Source organism: Vipera ursinii (genome assembly GCF_947247035.1).
Source record: "Vipera ursinii genome assembly, chromosome: 2".
In the NCBI taxonomy this organism is placed as follows: Eukaryota; Metazoa; Chordata; class Lepidosauria; order Squamata; family Viperidae; genus Vipera; species Vipera ursinii.
The window spans coordinates 212,265,953-212,287,474 of NC_139513.1; the positions used below are offsets into that span (position 1 = coordinate 212,265,953).

The 21,522-nt window shown below is 38.7% G+C and overlaps 1 protein-coding gene across 1 annotated transcript in view; it reads left to right on the forward strand.

Annotated features, from left to right (window-relative positions):
* Positions 1–18,668, forward strand: part of CAAP1 (caspase activity and apoptosis inhibitor 1) — a 31,708-nt gene extending 13,040 nt beyond the window's left edge. The window contains exons 4-6 of the mRNA XM_083356794.1: positions 416–494; positions 4,817–4,890; positions 16,701–18,668. Coding sequence (XP_083212920.1) covers positions 416–494; positions 4,817–4,890; positions 16,701–17,038 — 491 coding nt within the window. The 3' untranslated portion in view covers positions 17,039–18,668. The remainder of the gene's footprint in view (positions 1–415; positions 495–4,816; positions 4,891–16,700) is intronic.
* Positions 18,669–21,522: the final 2,854 nt, after the last annotated feature.

A 21,522-nucleotide genomic window follows, 5' to 3' on the forward strand; every position in this document is an offset into this window, starting at 1 on the left:
TTACTCACTTCGGAAGGATGGAAGGCTGAGTCAACCTTGAGCCAGTGAGAATCAAACTGCCGGCACTAGAATTAGCCTGCAATAACCATGGTGCCACATTAATGTGGGGTATTTTTCCCTTGGGTATAAATATGGAGCAACTACTAGCCAGCCAATGCTTATCTTAAAACAGCCGGCTACTCTTCTAGGATAGAGTATAACTTTAGAGCTTGCAGTACCTCTTATTACCAACTGTCTATAAAATGCAGATATTTCCTTCACTGATTGCAATTTGAGATTACTTATTTCAAGTCCCTTACTGAAACAGATGGACTACCTCTTCCTTGACAGCGATAACAATATTTATTGGTGGATAACATTAAGACAGAAAAATGCTACCAAAACATAACATCTCATATTGACTTTTTATTTTAAGGTGAGAATGGGGCGGATTCTGACAGCGACGAGGAGACCAATGGTGCTGAAGAAAAGACAATAGATGAACCAGCCAGTCAGTAAGTAATTGCCCATAAATTAATTATATTTGTTCTTATATAGTTTGTTTTAACTTTTGTCTTGTATTAAAACTTTAGTTGGAAATGTTTACAAAATGTCAGCAAAATTCCAACTAAAACTTTGTCAAAACATTGGATGAACTGTAGAAACGTTGGTGAAAATTTATGAAATCTTGCTGCAATATGGCAAATGAACAACTGTTGTGGATATTGCAAAAATCAGAGAAATGAAAGCCTGCAAAGTTCTGTGTAAAGCCTCGGTGAGCTCTATAGGATGTGCAATTAATTAAACATAAAGCATGACAAAATGTTGTGAAACCCAGATGAAAATACTCTAAAAAAAATAAAGGACTGCATATCAGCAAAACTATAATGATGGTTAATTCTATAATTGTTTTCTGTTATTTTTTAAAATGTGATTAAATAGTAACTTTGAGAGTATTTGCTGTGATTCAGTTTAAATAGTACTTTTTAAAATATTGATCTTACACAATGGAACCCTACCTATTAATACAATTTGGCAATTTTTTTATTTCCTGTAGTGCTTTTTAATTGAATTTTGAGCAGATACTATTGAATCAAGAAGTAAAATTGCCTATCTACTAGATTCAAATATTAGAATTCAGCTATTCCTCATGTATTTTAATCAGCTGTCCAGAACTGTTAGGAATCAGACTGTATTCAAATCTGATAAATACATAGATCACCTCTTCATGTGTGCTGTATGCTTTTCTTATAAGAAATACTTTTTTCTTGGTTGCGTATGTGTACAGTGAACTTATTTATTTCAAACTAAATCCTAACTTTAAAATTGTTTCTCTGAATGTATATAGAATTGCAGTCTTCAATTGGGAGTCTTTGCTTTCTGAACTGCATTCATAGCAGGGAATGGCATTATAAGTATTGAAATTGAGCTTGAATTGTAATCTGCTTTGATACATCTGGAAGGCAGAAAGGTACACATTCCAACATTATCCCTTGTAAAGAGATTGTGTTGCTTCTCAGATAATAATCATTTTGAGTTATCTGAAGTCCTTACTAACATACATCTTTTGTAGATCTGATTTCTCTTTCTGCCCCTCCAGTCTAGTATAAGCCTATAGTTAACTTGTTTATTGGGAGTTATAAGTCTTCAGAAGATACACACATATGCTAATAGGACAGTTATAAGGCTATTGTAAAATCATAGCAGGAAAGGAAGAAAAATCAACCTAATCTAAGTCATTTTGCCTTCACTGGCTTTTCCATAAGTGATTTTGAAATTGTCTGTTTCTTGATTTTTTTAAAAAAAGTAAAAAGCAACCAGGCACTATTTAATAAAATCTTTAGATGTAAATAGATATGGTAATATTATTATTTTTTTAAAATATAGTAGGTTGTGAGGAAGCAACATTTTCCAGGAAATAAATACTCGTAAGGAATCTTTGTCAGCAGTTTGAATTAATTGTGTGATACGACCTTAAAATCTTAAAACAATATTAATTTATGTGAAAAGTCATGCTGTAATGACTTTATAAATTGGATTAGTTTGGTTAAAGTAAAAGTTAAGTGGGAAATGTGGTCCCTAAAAGGTATACCATTTAGCCACAAGATGGCAGAAAATGCATGCATATTAAAAGAATTTATCAGAAATTCTGCATGTGACAGGAAAGAATTGCTCAGCGATAGTGTTTTGGACAACACATTGTCTTATTAGTATATGTACAGTACTGTTCTGCTGAAGTGGTTGATAGAAACCAGGTACTACATTTTTCTCCCAGATGGTTTTGTATCAGTCTATTCAGTTGTCAGAAAAATGACATAGCTAAATAGGTTGACTGTAACCATTTCCATGACCTCTACTACAAGCCACATAATTAGAACAAAAGAAGTTGACTGTGTGGCTTCTGCCAAACGAACAATTTTGAATCCTGAATGAAATTTGGCAGCAAGTTTCAAGGAAGAAAGATTTTTATTATTAGGGAACCTATATCCTTGGGTAGTTTCTTCTTCAATAAGAGTAGATTTTGCCCCAAACATCCTTTTTAGTTTGCTGATAGGAAGCGCTTGAGTATAGCATTACCATCTAATTGAGAAATTGAAGTCTTTATCCTATGTTCAGTTAGAAAAGAGGAAATAAAAAGCCAGGGGTGTAATTGTCAAATACCCTTTTCCTGTTTGCCAACATAAATAAAAAAATCTATAATTGTAGTTTACTTTGAATAGTTGGTATTTAACTTTATATTGGAAGGGTACTGCAATTTTAAGGATGTTGCAGTTTGAGTTTAATTCCAATGGTCTGTTAGCATGTCCAGCTATGAGATAATTTCAACACTGTATGTACCCTTGATGTTTTGCATAGTTAAAATAGGTAGACATAGGTTAAAGTCCTGCGAATTGTATTATGGCACTATGGTATGATATTGTTATTTTACAAACGGGGATTCCTATGGCATCTAAAACATTACCAGAATTATTATGGTATAAGATTATTCCATGATAAGATTGTTTGAAGAACAGAAGACTCTTTGCTATTTTTGTTTAACTTTGACCTGCTGTGTCATTGAGTGGTTTGATTGTGTATGTATATTAACATAATATGTACTTTGCAATGGTTGGACAAAATAATTCAGGTATAAAATTACTTATATAAATATAAAATAACTTTATGACTAAAATGCTTGTTAAGCTCAGCAACTGAACTAAGCTGCCTTGATTTCAAAATCCTGTGGAGAGCTGTATCCTGTGTTTTATAGTCTGTCTTTTCTGTTACTGCTTTGTACAAAGACAATTAAACAACAGATAAGGTGCCTCCATTTAGCAGTTTCCCCTCACTGTACAGTAGAAATCCTCACATTAAGGTGAAAGCATGTAAAAAATCTCTTTTAAGTTGGCATCTCATCAACTCTTCTAAGAAAATGTGTAATTTTTCTTTCAGTTCTATGACAGTTTATGTCAAACCTACAAAGCTATTTTAAAGAGATGTCCTTGCCACAGTTTTGAGCTAGGCTATTCCTTGTTGCAGATTGTATAATAGCCTTTCCTGAAATAATTTTTCAGTTTTGGGGAAAAAAAGGCTAAGTTACTGTTAAAATGTATTCCTTATCATCACTGTGATGGTAGCAATGGTGTTAGCAGTTGCAAATGTAGCACTGAGCAGTACTACATGAAAGGTTTGAATTTGGTTCTTTATGCAGTTCTCTGAGGATAGACCCTCAAGTGAATTTTACATTTACTTCTTATCTAACACAGTGGGTTTATTTTGAGGCATCGTAGTTTGATCCTAAAACTGCTTGCTGGGGAACCTTTAAATCCTATCTGATGTAGAAGGAATTAACTTTTAAGATTCTGCTTCTGAAGGTAGTAGCACTAGACAGATTCACTGCTGGAGGCTTTGTGGGCCTGCCATTCATAAAGGTAATTGTTTTCAGATGTTTTGTAGGTTATTAGTCCTTCTGAATTCTTCAGTCAGACTTCTTTAGGACTTAAATGCTGAAGGCCAATTCTGGGAAGATGGAGCCGGGAAAGCATTTTATTAAGAGGTCAAGGATGGATCTTTTTTCTACAAAGGGTCATATAGCCCATTCAGAGAATCAACAATAGCACATATCTTTGGGGTGAGGTCATTGTTCAATATATTAGATATTATTCTATGCAGAATACTGAGATTATCAATTGTCATCCCTTGCAGGTAGTATGGATAGCCAGGCAATACTCTGAGGTAGTAAATAAGCTTACTATACTCCTGGACTCATTAGGTTAAGTAGTTGCAAAGAAAGGCAAACCTTCCTCTCTCTTAACTGTTGTCCAAAGTAAAGATTTTGAGCAGAAGCCCCACCTCCTTCTTTTTTCGTACATATTTAAAAAAATGGGAATCAGTCCTTTTTTTTTGCATTTGACTATTTTACTGGTAACAATGTTCATATAGTGCATTTTCAGTGGCATAAGGTCTACCTCTTATGCCCAAATAATATCAAAATATCTTATGCCTTCAGAAACCTCTAAACTAATTCTTTGGGTTCACTGCATCAAGTTCAGCTTTATCCAACTTGGTTCCCTCCAGGTATATTGGGACCATAAGTTCCTAATTCTCAAGCTGGCTTGGAATTCTGAAAGTACTGGCCCTATCACATTTAAAGGGAAAAGTACCAGGCTAGGGAAACTAACGTAATTTTTTTCTGAAAACTGTCACTGCGTGTGCTTCATTGTATTACAATTATTTATGATTATGTCATTACATAAATCAAGCAATAAAACAGGGCGCTAAGCAGGTATTGATATATTGAGGTGCTTATTTTATAATTATAAAAGGCAAACTAATTTAAATGTGTTCTTGTTCTCAGGCAAGACAATAGCATAGATTCCACGTCATCTTTGAAGGAAGAAAACAAATTGGAAGGGCTGGATTCGAAACCAGGTAGGGATTGGAGAAAATCAAACTCCCCTGTGTTATGTATCCTGAATATAGAAGAGGATGTGATGTGATTGAAAATTGGGTGGGTGGGGAACTTTCCGTGCATGCATATAAATACTTGTATATAACTATTTATATTGTGAAGAACCATTAGCACTACATATTAATTTGGAAAAATATATTTCAGAATAATATAAAACTTTGAATTACTTTTTATTTGTCAAGTAAGGAGAAGGACAGGCATATATGGGCTGCACGTTCCCATCAGGTAAATTCAATATTCATAATGCCAGTTCTTTAACTGTGATTTCGACTGAGTTTTTCTTCCTGGTAGAATAGAACGGATTGAACAGGTGGACTTCAGTAGCAGCATTGTCCTGCTGTTCATACAATTGTCATTTCATGTTAATGAATGATTCTCATTCAACCGTGCGGGAAAAGAAAAATGGTGTTCCTAATCTCACAGTTGTGATGAGGATAAACTCCATCCTTTACTACTTTGTAGACATAGAACAGACTTTATTCTTTCCCCTAGTTTTGTGGATTTCAGCACCCAGAATTCTCACCAGATGCCCTATCTCCTGTAGGACTTTCAGAATATTTTAACCTACCTATTTGATACCTCAGATTTGTAGAGTTTGGAAAATTGACAGGAACAATGCACATTAGAAATTGTAGGGGAGAGGATAAGTTATTTTATTGGTGGCAGTTGGTACGAATTCAGTGAGAAATTCCATCTATGGGTCTGTTTGAATTTCAACAGTTCCCTGTCTATCTTTTGACGATGATAGGCACGTGCAACAAACTATAGGATTGGATCAAATAAGATCTTATTAGGATACATATTGCCACTAATTATTTCCTTAGAAAATAATACTTCATTTTTCTGTATTAGCCAATAAAGAAAAATTGACTTAAATAGAATTATAAGGCAATCCAGCTTTAGTAAAATGCTGTGACTTTCTAAGGAACAGTTTAAATACTGCTTTCTTGCACTCTGGTGTGACCTTTGAATTGACATGTTTCCTGCAGATTTGCTCCCTTTCTTTTCTGCTATCAGGGGGAATTGATGACTTCTTGCAGATGATTACTTCTTTGTCCTTTTATGACTTTATCAGCCACCGTTTCATGATGGCTTTAGGCAATGACAACAGTGCCAGTCAGGATGTTAGATTTTAAGGAGCTTTGGAGAATGCGCAAACATAAAATGGCAAAACTTAGTAACTGTTCTTATTCTACACTGTCATGCTGAAGATGAAAAATAGAAAAGCCAAGAAAAAATGACTCAGAGAGAGAAATTAAGAACCCAGAAATAAATTTCACAATTTTAGTTGAAAGTATAAATACGGGTTTTCTCATTTTGATAAAATGAGAAGGAAAATGAGAAAAATACCATCAGAGACTTTTATTGCTATGTAAAATTATGGATGCAGAAAAGAATAAAGCAGCTCAACTAATTAAACATTTCTTAGACCATTACAGCTATGTCATTATTGTGTAGCATGCATCTGTGGAGATTTCAAGCACTGAAGAAGAAAAAAACCAGTGCTGATAATACTTCTCTTCAGGTTCAGATAACTTCTCATTCTGGAGGAAAAGGAGAAATGATTCCTCCAAAAAAATACTTTTGCCTCACTCCCTCAGGCCAGTTCTTCTTTCACTTGGAACATTTGGCCTTTGACAAAAAGAGATGAGTATGCTGGAACATAACTTCTGATCTTTGAACTAGGCTTATTCAGAGGGGAACTTGATCTCTCACTGAAGAGCTTCTGTTTAGTTGAACGGTATATTAAGTAAATATGGACTATTACCCTGTAGCAAGGCAAAAGAATTTCCATTCCTTAATCGTATTGATTCCCATTTCATTTGGTCTTTCACACTTCTCATTTGTTTCTAGCAGCCTGATATTTAGTTGCTTTTCTTAGGTGGTAGAAAATTAAACATTGCATCTTGCAGGTTCGGGCTGAATATTTGATTATTATTTTGACAACTATTTCTCAGAAGGCAATATCGACGGGTAGATTTTTCAGAAGTTCCAAATTACTGATTTTGAACTTTTTGTTTTATAACTGTAATAACTGTAATTCACCCCCACTCCCTGCCTATGCTGGTGGCAGTTCATGAATGAGCAAAGAACGTTGGGAATACATACCAAGAATATATAATCACAACAGGGTCATCAGAGCGTGAAGGTCATTCCAGCTGCCCAGTTAAAGCATGTAGGCAGCTTCATTGGGTAGCAACAATATAGGAAGATGCCCACGATCTCTTTAGTGATAATGGCAAAGGCTATGCAGGAGAAGGCAATATAAATGACTCCTGTATTTTACCAAAACTCCCTCGTCCACATATGCACGTGATGCATAAGATAAAGTGATGGATGATATAGCACCAGATGATGAGCCCCTAAAGGCCAGATGCACTTAATATGCTATTGAGGAAGAGCTCTTTCAGGCTACCAATGCTGTTTATGGCATGGTTAGATTAAAGCCTTCAGGATGTCTAGTTGCTGATGCTGCCATGCAGAAAAAAAAATCTAAAGCCTCAAAAATAGACTTTCAGTGGGAATAGGGAACGTAAAAAGCATGAACACAGGAAAATCAACGTAGTGAAAGATAAAATAAAGTGACCACAAATTGACATCTTAGACATCAGCAAATTGAAATGGATTGGGATTGAATACTTTCAGTCAGAGCATCGCGCTATTTACTGCTCGAGACCTGAGAAATAAGGAACAGCATTGCTTTCATAGTTAGGAAAGCTATAGCATGACTACAATTCAGTTAGAGACCTAGTACTACCAATTAGACTTTATGAAAAACCCTTTAATGCGACAGTTTTAAAGTTTATGCTCCAACCACTCACGTAGAAGAGGAGGTTGGTGAGTTTTATGGTCAAGTTCAATTTCAAATTGCTCAAACCTGCAAACAACATATGCTGCCTGTGAATGTAGACTGGAATGCTAGAGTTGGAAATAGTAAGAAAGAAAATATATTACTGTAATAGCCTAGGAGACCAAAATTAAACACGACTCTAATAGCTGAAAATGCAAATGATCTGTAGTAATGAAAATCAAGGAGAAGACTGGCGAAGAGAATGAGAAGTCCAAACTAATGGTAACAGACTAACTAGCCTCAGAGATGACAATGAACATATTGAAGTGGTGGGTAGCTTATGCCTTTTAGGATCAGATATCTACACTAAAGGAACCAAGAGTCAGGAAATATGCCACAGATTAGTCGTGTATCAGTGAAGGCCTTGAAAAATGTATAAAGAGGCTGGGGTATGTAGGCCTACAAGAATCAGAATCATACAAGCAATGGCTTTACATGTGATACTGTATGGAAGTGAAAGTTGGACTTTGAAGAAGCAGGATAGGAAGAGTATTCATGGTTTTTTGGAACTTTGGAGTATTCATGGTTTTGAACTTTGGAGAAGATTTGTGAGAATATTGTAGATAGTCGATTATCACTCGATGCAGGTGACCAGGTTCAAATGATCAAACTAGACATGTTAAATGAAGCTTTTCTCTAGAAAACTCTATAATGCTCTTAAAGGTAAAAGGAAAGAGAAGGAAGGTATCTAGCAGCAACACAGATGAACAATAGGTTGACCTTTGGAGCATTTGAAGGGCCAGATTGGGAAGGATCTCTTCGGAGCATATCTATCTGCGTGGTTGCTAAGGTTCCGTAACTATTTGATGACACCTAATCAGATGTAAGGCGATCAAACCGGTCAGTCCTAGAGGAGATCAACCCTGACTGCTCTTTAGAAGGCCAGATCCTGAAACTAAAACTCAAATACTTTGGCCACCTAATGAGAAGGAAGGACTCACTGGAGAAGAGCCTAATGCTGGGAAAGATTGAGGGCAAGAGAAGAAGGGGACGACAGAGAATGAGGTGGCTGGATGGAGTCACTGAAGCAGTAGGCGTGAGCTTCAATGGACTCCAGAAGATGGTAGAGGACAGGAAGGCCTGAAGGAACGTTGTCCATGGGGTCGCGATGGGTCAGATACGACTTCGCAGCTAACAACAACAAAATCAGATGTAACTAGGAAATAGAAAATCACAATCAATATTTCATACACTGCAAAGGTTGTCCTACGCCCAGTTTAAGTATGACGCATTTAATATGGTGGCCTAATGTTCTGTTCATCTGATTTCCCTGGTTCTGCTAAACCTGACGACAGTCACACACACTCACACGGTACATAAAATAAATGTATCAGAAAGATATATTTTTCTGAAAGAATCTTACTAATAGTTTGACACAAAATTAGTCTTAAAGTAACATTTCTGAAATCAGAACTTGCAAGCAGAGATCTGTGAATTTGCATAGGCATAATTGGCTATTTTGGTTTTGCTATTTTGATATTACTGAGGAAATCATAATACTCCTTATATGCTACAGCTGCCTATTTATTCTATATTTCTAATATCTGTAAAACTACTTGCGCAATGCTTTACTTTCCAGTTTTTTTAAGAAAAGCTACTTCCTACTTTATGGGCAAGAGCATTTATTATACATTTCTCTTAGCGTTCAGTATTGATTTTTTTTCTCCCTCCAGATACCAGTTATATCATAAAAAGTCAAAGAAAGTATGTTTTTCTAAAGATTTTCTTCCTAGCTCATAAACACAAGACCAACGCACATACGTACACAGTGAAAGTTATGGCATTTCTTTCAGAAAAGATTTAAAACTAGAATAGTTTTTTTAAAGCCTTTCTCACTCTTACTTTCGACTGAAGAGGAAAAAAAGTAATCTTGCTTTAAGTTGTTTGGAACTGCTGTAGATTAATTTCAGTAATATGTATTCTGCTGCTCCGTCTTTGGACAGACTTTGATGTGAATGGAAAGTAATTGGTATAAAGATCAAATGCAGAACGTTAACTTTTTTTGTTTGTGTGAAAAAGTTTTTATTTCTCTGTCCCATTTTCCAAAATAAGTATTCGTGTTGTCAACTCAGTGATGCAGTATATTATTACTGCCAAACAGTAGAATAGTTAGGGTAAAAGGTAAAGGTAAAGGTTCCCCCGCACATGCGTGCTAGTCGTTTCCGACTCTAGGGGCCGGTGCTCATCTCCGTTTCATAGCCGAAGAGCCAGCGTTTGTCCGAGGATGTCTCCGTGGTCATGTGGCCGGCATGACTAGACGCCAAAGGCGCACAGAACGCTGTTACCTTCCCACCATAGTGGTCCCTATTTTTCTACTTGCATTTTTACGTGCTTTCGAACTGCTAGGTGGGCAGAAGCTGGGACGAGTAACAGGCGCTCACTCTGTTACGCGGCACTCGGGATTCGACCCGCCAAACTGCCGACCTTCTGATCGACAAGCTCAGCGTCCTAACCCACTGAGCCACCGCGTCCCTATAGTTAGGGTAGCAACACTCTTATAGAATCTTTGGTTTCTGAAACCTTCACAATGAACAGAGCACAGGTTTGCAAAACGTTAAGTGCTTTAGCAGGCCTTTTTTATTATGTAAAGATGACAAGCAACCTTCAAATTGCAGTACCTGAGTAATTTTGAGAAGAGCCAGTAATGCCAAACATTTAATTCTAATAATTGTCTACCTGTCCCAATAAACTCTGATTAGATAGACATGTCTGGGATTTTCATTCTGATGATTGAGATTGGGATTGTTAATGCCCAAATGCATCCCACAGATGCTTTTTCAAAAGGGAACTGGACTTTCTTTGTTTTTCCTTGAAGACAATTTGTTTCTCATCCATGAAGCTTCTTCAGTTCTGACTGAATGGTGGAGAATGGAAGGATTTATATTCCATGCAGTCATTTGGTCGTAAGCAGTCTCCAAGTGGCCTCAACAATGGAACGAGGCCATCCAAATGGCTTCAGTTACTCTCAGAGAGAATGCTAATGACCAGATGACTGCAAGGAAGATAAATCCTTCCATTCTCCCCATTCAGTCATAACTGAAGAAGTCTTCAAGGAAAAACCAAAAAAAGTCCAATTGTCTTTTGAAAAAGCACCTTTGGGACAACCATGAACAGGATGATTGAGAATCTCTATAGATGCCCTAGTGCATTAATTCACACAAACATTTTTTTTCTTTTCTTTTTCTAACCTCTCTGTTCTCATCTTGCTATAGTTTTCTTTAAAGGTTCCTTCCTCCATTTTACAAAATATGTCTGTACACTGCTTGGGGGAATGTTTTTGAAGTGCTTAGATATGTGCTGATATCCAAGATGAAATTCCCAATATGTCATCCTAAAGCTAAATCTGTGTTGCATACATCATTCACTCAACTTACAATGAATGTTAAATAGAAAAGCAAATATAGCAATTATGTTACTCTGTGGAAAAGTAAAATTAATTTACATATTTTTAGATCAGAGTCTTTCACATGTGATCTTTCACATGTATGGCTTCTAGTTCTGTTGCAAGGTAACTGCAATTTTTAGCAAAATGGATGTAGGATATAATTTGTATGCTCTAATGCTTGTCTTTGTACCTACAGACCTAATTTTTGTATCTTTATCAAATGGCTCTGAAATTAAAGATTTTAAAAAGTAGATTTTATACTCCATGGACTCATTCTAGAGAAGGCTTTTTAGAGTGGTATTAATACCTCACGTGATCTTGATTGAATCCCTCTTTTACTGCAACTTAGGATTGCATTGGCTTTTTTGGCTGCCACCGTATACTGTTGTCTCATATTTAATTGATTGTCTACTAAGACTGCAAGATCCCTCTCACAGTTGCTGCTATTAAGCTTGGTCTCACCCAATCTATATGTGTAGTTTCGGTTTTTCTTGTCTAAGTGTAAGGCTTTACTTTTCCCTATGTTGAGTTTCATTTTGTTAAATAGGGCCCAGTGTTCAAGTCTGTCAGGACCCCTCTGGATCTTGAGCCTATCCTCTAGGGCAGAGGTCTTCAAACTCGGCCCTTTTGTGACTCATGGACTTCAACTCCCAGAATTTCTCAGCCAGGCATGCTGGCTGAGGAATTCTGGGAGTTGAAGTCCATGAGTCATAAAAGGGCCGAGTTTGAAGACCCCTGCTCTAGGGTGTTGGCTATTCCTGCCAGCTTAGTGTCATCTGTCAGTTTGATAAGTTCCCCTTCTATTCCCTCATCTAAGCCATTGATGAAGATGGTGAAGAGTACTGGGCCTAGGACAGAACCACTGCTTACTTCCCCCCATGTAGACGTAGTACCATTAAGGACTACCTTTGAGTGCGGTTTGTTAGCCAGTTAAAAATCCATCTGATGGTGATGCTGTCTATCCCACATTTTTTAAGCTTTCCAAGAAGTAGGTTGTGGTCCACTTTGTCGAATGCCTTGCTGAAGTCCAAGTATAGCACACTCCACAGCATTCTGATGGTCCACCGATTTAGTCACCTGTTCAAAGAACGAAATAAGATTGGTTTGGTATGATCTGTTTTTAACAAACCCGTGCTGGCTTCTAGTCATAATTTTGTTTGTTTCTAGATGCTCGCAGATCTGTTTTTTTTTTTATTATCTTTTCCAGTATCTTCTCAGGTACCGATGCTAGGCTGATTGATCTGTAATTTCCTGGGTCTTTTTCTCCCCCTCCCCCCCCCCCCTTTTTTTTTGGAAGATGAGAACCACATCAACACTTTTCCAATCCTTTGGTAGTTCCCCGGTGCTCCAGGATTTTCCAAAGATATGGTACAGTGGTTCTGAGATGACATCTGCCAGCTCCTTCAGAACTCTGGGGTGCAGTCTGTCAGGTCCCGGTGATTTATGTTCGTCAAGATCAGACGGGTGTTCTCTTACCAGTTTTTTGTTTATTTTAACTTTTATTTCTAGTCTGTCTTTTTCAGTTATGTTTTCAGTTATGTTTCGGTTCAGTTATGCTCAGCTATAATTTCTTTTTTGCGTGAAGACCGATGCAAAGAATGAGTGAAGTAGCTCTGCTTTCTCTCTGCTGCCTGTTACTTCCTTTCTCTCTTTAGTGGACCAACTGTTTCCTTGATATTGTTTTCTTCTTATTTATAGGTTGAAAGGACTTTTTTATGTTTTATTTTTGTTGCAAGTCTGTTCCTTCTGAGCCTTTGCTCAGAATTGGCAGTGTGGCACACCAGTGTACCCCCTACAGATCTACATACCCCAAGATGGGTAAACGTTTTGCCACTCCCTTGTTAAGTAACAGAAGCCTCTAGTTTGGGGGAGTAGGTCAATGGAGGTACATTGGTCCTGACGTGATTATTTTGCCAGTTCTTTTAAGTACTATCAATTAAGTATTGCAATTCATTATTTGTTCTTTGGCCAAGTTGAGCAGATGGCCACAGTCAGTCAAAGGGGGTGCATTGAGAAAAGATAAGCCAGCTTGGAACTTGAATGGAAAGTCATCGGGAAACTTCTGTGCTGGAAAAAATTCAGAAAAGAACAATTTAAAAGAGATTAAGACCAAAAGGTAGAAAGCTTATGACATTTATAGAAAGGTTATAAAACATTTCATAAATGTTTAAACCTGCTAAAGCTCATTGTTAGTAAAAAAAAAGAGTGTTTCATAGAATGCCCAATTATGTCAGAAAGAGTGAAAATAACTTCTGAAAGTGTTTAAATAACTTTGTTTTAACAAATTCACAGCAGAAACTATGCTATTTAGCCATAATAGCTATGAATAGAATCATGAGATGCTGAAAGTATCTTCATTAGCTTCAAAAGGACATTTGGCTTGCTGTATATAGATGGTATTGTTAATGCTGAACTAATTGGAACTTTGTCCTAATCCAGGAAAACATGTTCTTTCTCTCTTGGTGTCTTTATTTTTCTGCCTATGAAACCTGTCATTGTACTGCTTTGCTGGATTAAATTGCTCTGTTAATAAAAAAGAAATAAAATGATTAGTAGATGGCTTCAAAGTATAAATGGCTGCCCATTCGCAGTACCTGATGACTGAATGTCATATAAATATATATATTTTCTTTTACTATCAAAGCATAGTCATGTCAGAATTCTTACTTCTTGTATTGTACATATTCTGTTAAACTTTCTTAAAATCCACATTCTAGAAATCAGGGGTGTTAAAGTGCCAGCCCGCGGGCCTGTTTCATCATACCGTAGCCGCGCCCACCCCATTGCCGGCAATGCAAAAAGGGTTGCAATACGTCGCGACACGTCACGTGACGTGGCGAGTTTGACACCCACGCTCTAGATCAGACATGTCAAACACAAGGCCCGGGGGCCAGATCCGGCCCGCGAAGTGGTTTCATGTGGCCCGCAAAGCCATTCTGGAAACAGGGAGGGGACGGCCCCCACTGCCTTGGCCCTGGCCCAGAGACCCTCCTGCCAGAGACCCTCAGATCTGTCCCAGTCCTCCCCGGGCCCCCATAGGCACCCTTGATGCGAATGATGTAGAGCTGGCTACGCCCACCCAGTAGGCCATACGCACTCTAGCCACGCCCACCCAGTAGGCCACGCCCACCCTGGCCACACCCACCCGGCCCCTTGAAGGCAACCCCAATGCTGATGCGGCCCTCAATGAAATTGAGTTTGACACCCCTGCTCTAGATCAATGTTTTTCAACCTTGGCAACTTTTAAGATATGTCCACTTCAACTGCTGACGGGAGAATACTGGGAGCTGAAATCCAAACATCTTAACCTTGGCAACATTGAGAACTTCAGTTTCTCTGGATTAAAAGATCCTCACAGCTGGTTTTGTACATCCAAGAGAATTTGGGACGTACATTTTTAGTACCTCAGTTATCTTACTGCATTATTCTTAAACCCAATGGAAATGTCAAAGGCAGTGTAACTTAAATAGATTTTCCCAAACAGGTGTCCTTAATTAGTATTAGAATTTCTATGTTGTAGAAGGTTGAATTATAAAATGGGGACCTAGTATTTATAGAAATCACTTCTAAAATTTCTGAGCCTTAGTCCATGCCCTCACTGCAATCAAAAGGCAGTTTATAACAATTAAAGTATCAACTGTAAAACATTAATATATTAAAACTATAGAGCAGAATCAGGAACATATGCAGTCACTGTCAGCACCGCAGGAAAACTGTCACTGTAAATCTTAATAAGATGATATATTAGAGGAGAGAGGCTTTCCAACAAATTATTTGGCACTACGCTGTTTAGGGCTTTGTAAATCCACACCAATAATTGACTCGTACAAGTAACCAAGAATAGGTATAAGATAGTTCTGTACTACCTAATGATTTTGGACCATCCAAAACAATTTCATTTTACAGTAACCTACACATTATCACACCATGGATCACTACATACAGTACAGGATAATTGAAGATTGGGAAGTAAAAATAGACATTTGTAGGAGCAAGGTGTAAAGGCCTTATGAATATCCAGGGCAAAATTTTAGTGTATTTCATTTGTTTATTTAAGAAATTTTTTATGCCTCCTTCTCAACTCACTCTCAGCGACCCCAGTTGGCTTACAAGAATAAAGGGCCAATACAAAGCCAATAAAAAAGCAGTAACCCCCCCTGACCCCTCCCGGCGACAACAATCAAACGAACCATTTGATGGCTTGGTCCCACTCTGGGGTCCCCAGGTCTGTTGGCAAAGCCAGATCTTCACGACCTTGCAAAAGAATGTCCAATTTGGGGGCAGTCTTCACGGGAACAATGTTCCGCAGGGAGGGAGCCGCTATCTTTTTGGTTCTGCTGGATGGGTTTCCTTAGGAGAGGGGAGCCGCAACATTCCCTGCCTCCCCGCTGTGGTCGGTTGGGTAGATGTGGCTGGGAAAAGATGGTCCTTCAAATAACCTGGTCCCAAGCCGTGTGGGGCTTTGAACATTTTTTATTTTTATTCCATTTATATCCCGCCCTTCTCCGAAGACTCAGGGCGGCTTACAAGCACCTTGAATTGGACCCAGAAACAAATCTGTAGCCAATGTAGCTCCTTCAGGAGAGATGACACACAAAACCATTGTGGGCTGCCACAATTTGAACCAGTTGAAGCTTCTGGATTCTTTTCAAGGACAGTGCCATGTAGAAGGCATTGACAAGGGCATGAGTGACCGTGAATAGGGACTGTTGGTCCAGGAAAGGGCGTAACTGGTGCACAACGTGCCACGGTGCAAAAGCCCTCCTGGCCACAACTACCACTGCTCCTTGAGCAGAAATTGTGAGTCCAGGAGAACCCCCAGATTACGCACCTGGTCGTTTAGAATGAGAGATCTGGCCATCAACAACAGCTTTGTCTTCTAAAGATTCAAATTTAATTTATTGGCCCTCATCAGTCCTATTGCTGCCATCAGATGTAATCAAGCAAATAAGAATGCCGTAATTGTTATGAAGGAAATCTAAATTGAAGCCTAAACCTCTCTGAAAGTCTTTACATAGCTATATCTAATACATATATTACTGTACTGATAACTATTCTCGTATTTTCGTTACAGTACATAAAGTAATTTTAAGAGTACTTTTAAACTGCACTTTAGGAATTAGATTTACTTCTAAAATAATAAACAGTAGTCAGTCCCAGAGGCTTCCCACATCAACTTTCATTTTGAAATGCAGACGCGTCCTTATGATATAAAACCTTATGACATTTTAATTAGGAAAATAGATCATGCAATTCCATACGACGGAATAAATTTTCCAAGCACTGCTGCTTTGGACTACTGCATGTTCTTGTAAATTGGAATAAAAAAAATGCATTAAGACTCGTCTAAATTAAATCAGACTTAGGGTAGGGAGAGGGCTGGAAAGAGAGAAACCTGTTTTTAATTTATAGATGACCTTTCTTATACTTTAAATCTGGGCAAGGGAATATTTGTGTGCAGAAGCAAGTGCAAGGTGAAAAACAGCTCTTCCTTTTCAGCGAGCCTTCTAAATTTGTTCATTTTTATGCCGCAGGCAAAGGAGAAGATAGCGACATTCTCAGCATCAATGCAGATGCATATGACAGCGACATTGAAGGACCATGCCATGAAGAAGATAATCCAGCTGTGCCAGAACAGACGGTCGGAAGCGGGGACGGTCAGATCGATGACCTTCAGAAAGACATTGAGAAAAGCGTCAACGAAATCCTGGGCCTTGCCGAATCCTCCCCCAAAGAGTCCAAGGCGGCAGCTTTAGCAGTTCCTCCCGCAGATGATGTTCAGCCATCAGCACAGCAGCTGGAGCTCCTGGAGCTTGAGATGCGAGCGAGGGCTATCAAGGCCCTTATGAAAGCTGGAGATGTTAAAAAATAGCCGCAGGGCTGCTTCATTTGTTAGATCGTTGGATTTGCTCTGATGAGTGTAGGGTCAGCTTCCTTCCACTCTACGGTCTGTTTGGACTAGTTTTGACATTCCTCGTTCAAGCCCTTTGGGTATTCTAGCTCATAGCCAAATGAAATAGTTGGCAGTGGTTTATCAGGGCCGTCAGTCTGCTTCTCTGACTTATGTAAATGGATTGGTTTGATGCTGCTTTTTTTTTCCAGCTGCCCTCCTTCCTCCCCCCCCCCCCACTTTGGCTTAGATTACTTCCCAACATGAATTGGAAACAGTCAGAGGCAGTATGGATGCAGCTAAGCCCTGTTGCTTTACAGACCAGAATAACCACAGGGTTAGCTAGCTCTAGCTTTTGAGGAGTTGAACCTGTGGTTGCTTTTATGTAGCAGTTATAACTGCAGGGAAGTAAAAAGTAGAAGCCCCACACATTTAAGAGAGTCCAGACCACAAAAATATCTTGCATCATCATTTATGATGGTTTGTGATTGCTTTGGCGCCAGCAACAAATCTCACATTCTATACAGACAGTCCTGGACTAACGACCACTTGTTCAGTGACTGTTCAAAATTACAACGATACTGAATGAGGGGGACCTATGAGCAGTCCATGAAGTTATGGTCCTTGCAGCGTTCCCCCGTGGTCATGTGATCATGATCTGGGTGCTCAAGCAGCTGGGCGAGCCGCAGTCGCATGATCGCCGCTTGCAACCTTTCCTGCCAGCTTCCCACAAGCCAAGTCAATGGGGAAGCTGGCAGGGAAGGTCACAAATAATGTTGTAAGTTGCTCTTGCTGCTTTTTCTCCCAAGGAGGCCCCCTAGAGAGTATGAGATACCAGGGATTTTGTACTCCATAGCGTTCCCCCGGCCACCCTCTCCATTGCCACCATTGGCTCCTGCCAGGTGGCCCACACTCCCCAGGGCCCACCTACAGTACCGTCCATGCTCCTTACCCTGGACTCCCACCTCTTCCCACTGAATGACCCAGACAGTCATTAAGGGTCATTACAGAGGGTTACAAGGGCACCTGGGTTTACTAGGATTGTCATCCTACATGATGTCACATGATGTCACCCATTTAGTGATGGTAATCCCAGACCCAGTTGCTATCATAACTGGATAAAGCAACTTTTGGTAGCTGAGAGTGAATAGCACCAAATATTCCAGAATGTGAATTGCATAGTTATTATATGAATCTTTGAGCACGGCTTAGATTGCATAATCAATATGATGGAAGTAAAACTTGAAACTCAAAGGATATTACAGAGGCACCTGACTGTTAGAACAAGTGGCACAGAAGTAGTTAATTTCTTGACCTGTAAGGTACTTTATTGTTCGTTATCAGTAATGTTTTGGAACTTCTCTTTGGCAAAGCCAAATTACACATCTGCAATTAGTTTAGAGGGAGTTGTGTTTCTTCTTTAAATATTTGGCTATTGTGAACTATAGAGAAGAGTAATGCCAGATTAAAATCTTTAAAAGAAATGCTTTTGTTTGAACATGCAACATGTTTTGTAGTTCTTTGTTCAGGGCATGTAGCCCACCAGTTTGAAAATACAGGTGAAAAATCAACATGTATAAGTGACTGGCAATAAATTAACTTATTAAGTGCAGATTTGGGACTTTTTTTTTTTTACCAATAAAGATTTTTGGCTGTAGTGGGAAATCCAAATTGAAGCAGGGTAGCACATGCCAAAAAGCTTTGCAGGATATGTAAGTATACTGATCTCAGTGTGGATATTTGCACTGTGATATTGCAAAACAGGAATGAAGACAAACTGGTCAGGAAGTACCCATTTTTTATTATCCTGTATTCTCCCACGTTCTTAAGCCTGGATGTTTTGCTTACAGGGGAAAAAATGAAGAGAATGGAATCAGGTGAGCATCATTAAGTGGACTTAAAGAGACAAAGCTGGGTTGAAAAAAGGAAACGAGTTTATTTCTATCCTACAGCATGTAGGGCAGGCGACCAAGGGACAAATCTAGGGAGAGAAATGAATAGGGATTGACCCGCTGGTGTTTCTGCAAGTCTTGCCTTTAGTTTCCAGAAATGATCAAGGAGCCAAACATCTCAGGGGCATTTAGAAGACACGTTTATGGGTTATAGTTTTAGGCAGTGCTTTTCTTGTGAAAGAAAAAGGTGCCGGAACTCACACACGTTATACAACCCGCCTTGCCTGCCCTACAAGGTTCCATCCAAAAAAGGTGCTGGAACGCCGTTCTGAGTGTTCTGTGACAAAAAAAGCCCTGGTTTTAGGTAATGTTGGTTTCAACATTTGAAATTTAAAAAGCAGAAGCTGCTGACTGGAAAATTTCAGCTAGTCCTTGTGAACAATGGAGGGAATCACATAGGCAGATGTGATTGTAATGGTTTCATAGAGAGGATTAGAATTATGTTTTTTATTAGTTTTGGAAATATAAAATTGGTTTATATTTGTTTTCATGTAATACTTGTGTGGAAAACAATGCATTCATTAAAAATGAAACCTACAGAATTCAAACAGTTCACTTCTCAGAAATATGCAGTATGAGTATAGGATTACTTAATTTTCTATTTGCTCAATATTAACATTATTTTTCTACTTAATCACCTGATTCATGAAACTTTTTTAAATGAACCATTAAATAATATGTAAGCCTTAAAGCTCATTACTGTTAAGTACCTTTATAGCAGCATCTTCTTTTATGCAACTATATATTAAATTCATGACTTTGTTTTTTTCCCAGAAAAGTCAAGTTTAGGGTCACCAATGTCTAAAAAAAAATACGAGTGGGTAACCTTTTCCTTCTAGCTTCATATTTTTACATTTACTTTTTCATTTTGTTTCTATATCACTGGAGAAAGCAATTTTGCTTGGAAGAGCTAGCGGTGAAAGGAAACTAGGCTGTCAAAGAACACGGTGGCTGGTTTCCATCAAAGCTGGCACCAGCCAGAGCATAGAAAATTCAAAGAACTCACAATTGGAAGATGTGGAGAGATCTGGCCCATAGAATTGCCAAGAGTCGGATACAACTGAATGGTTAACGTCATTATCATCCTTTGTTCCTATGAGGAAACAAATGGCTTTTTCCATCCCATCTCCACCATCGCTACGTGTAGCATTTTAAAAGGGTATTATTGGAAGAAGAAGAAGATTGGCTCCTATTGAATTAAAGGAAAATTACACGTAGCACATCTTACATGTTTTACAGTGCGCCGTACAGCAGAAGATATGCCGGTGCGTCTTGACCTGGGGAAACAGAACTGACCAAGTTTGCAGACGATACTGAACTATTCAAAATAGCCCTCCCCCCAAAAAAAACGTGTGCGAGAAGAGCTTCAGAACAATCTATTTAAACTGAAGAATGGTTAATCAAATGCAAATGCAGTTAAATTTAAATAAATGCGAAGCGATGGGTAAAATAAAATGCCCTAATGATAGCCACACGTGTGATGGGATCCGAGTTCTCTTTTTACCATCCTGGAGAAAGATCTTAAAGAGTTACAATGGATGGCACGACGAACATATCAACTCAATATCTGGCAGCTGTGAAAAAGTCAAGTTCCATGATAGGAGTCTCTAGAAAATTGTCAAAATTGTCATGCTTTCACACAAAGCAATGATACACTGTATCCAGAATTCTGTATATGCTGCTCTCAGATATTACATTTGGGAAAAAAAAGTGATGCATCGAAGAGGGCAACCAAAGTGACTACTAAAGGCTCAAACGCTCTTCTATGACAAAAAGTTTGAATGTTTGGCAGTCTTTAGCTCAGGAAACAGCCAAGTGAGGGGGAATATGGTTGAGATGTATAACAGAATGAATACTCGCTGTGGTGAAAATGGACAGTTTTGTCTCCTCTCTCATCATCCTCCATGGAGTAATTTGGGGGAGATTGAAAGCAGATAAAAGAAGGTATTTCTTCGCTTTGTGCAAAATCAGCTTGAGAAATTCATCGTAACAAAACATGGTGACGACCATTAAGTTGGGTTGCTGTAAGAGAAGATCAATAAATTCACGGAGAGCGGGTCCATCAAGGACTACTAGTTTTGAGATTCGGGGTTATTTCCAGGTGGGGAGCAGCGTGCCTCCAAATACCAGCTGCAGGGCAATAACAGCAACAGAAAGTATGTCTCCAACTTCTATTTATCAACAGTTCAGACACATCTCTTTAGCCATTGTGAAAGATGGACTGCAACAGGCATTGGTCTGATTCAGCAGGCCTGTTCTTTCTCAAATGTGCAATTACAATAATATAGAGCCAATTTGATCTAGTGGTTAAGGCACCGGGCTAGAAAACGAGAGACTGTGGGTTCTAGCCATAAAAGCCAACTGGGTGACCTTGGGCCTCTCTCAGCCCAATTCTTGGGTTTTATAGGACAGGGGTCCTCAACCTTGGCAACTTTAAGACTTGTGGACTTCAATTCCCAGAATTCCTCCTTGAAGTCCACAAGTCTTAAAGTTGCCAAGGTTGAGGACACCTGA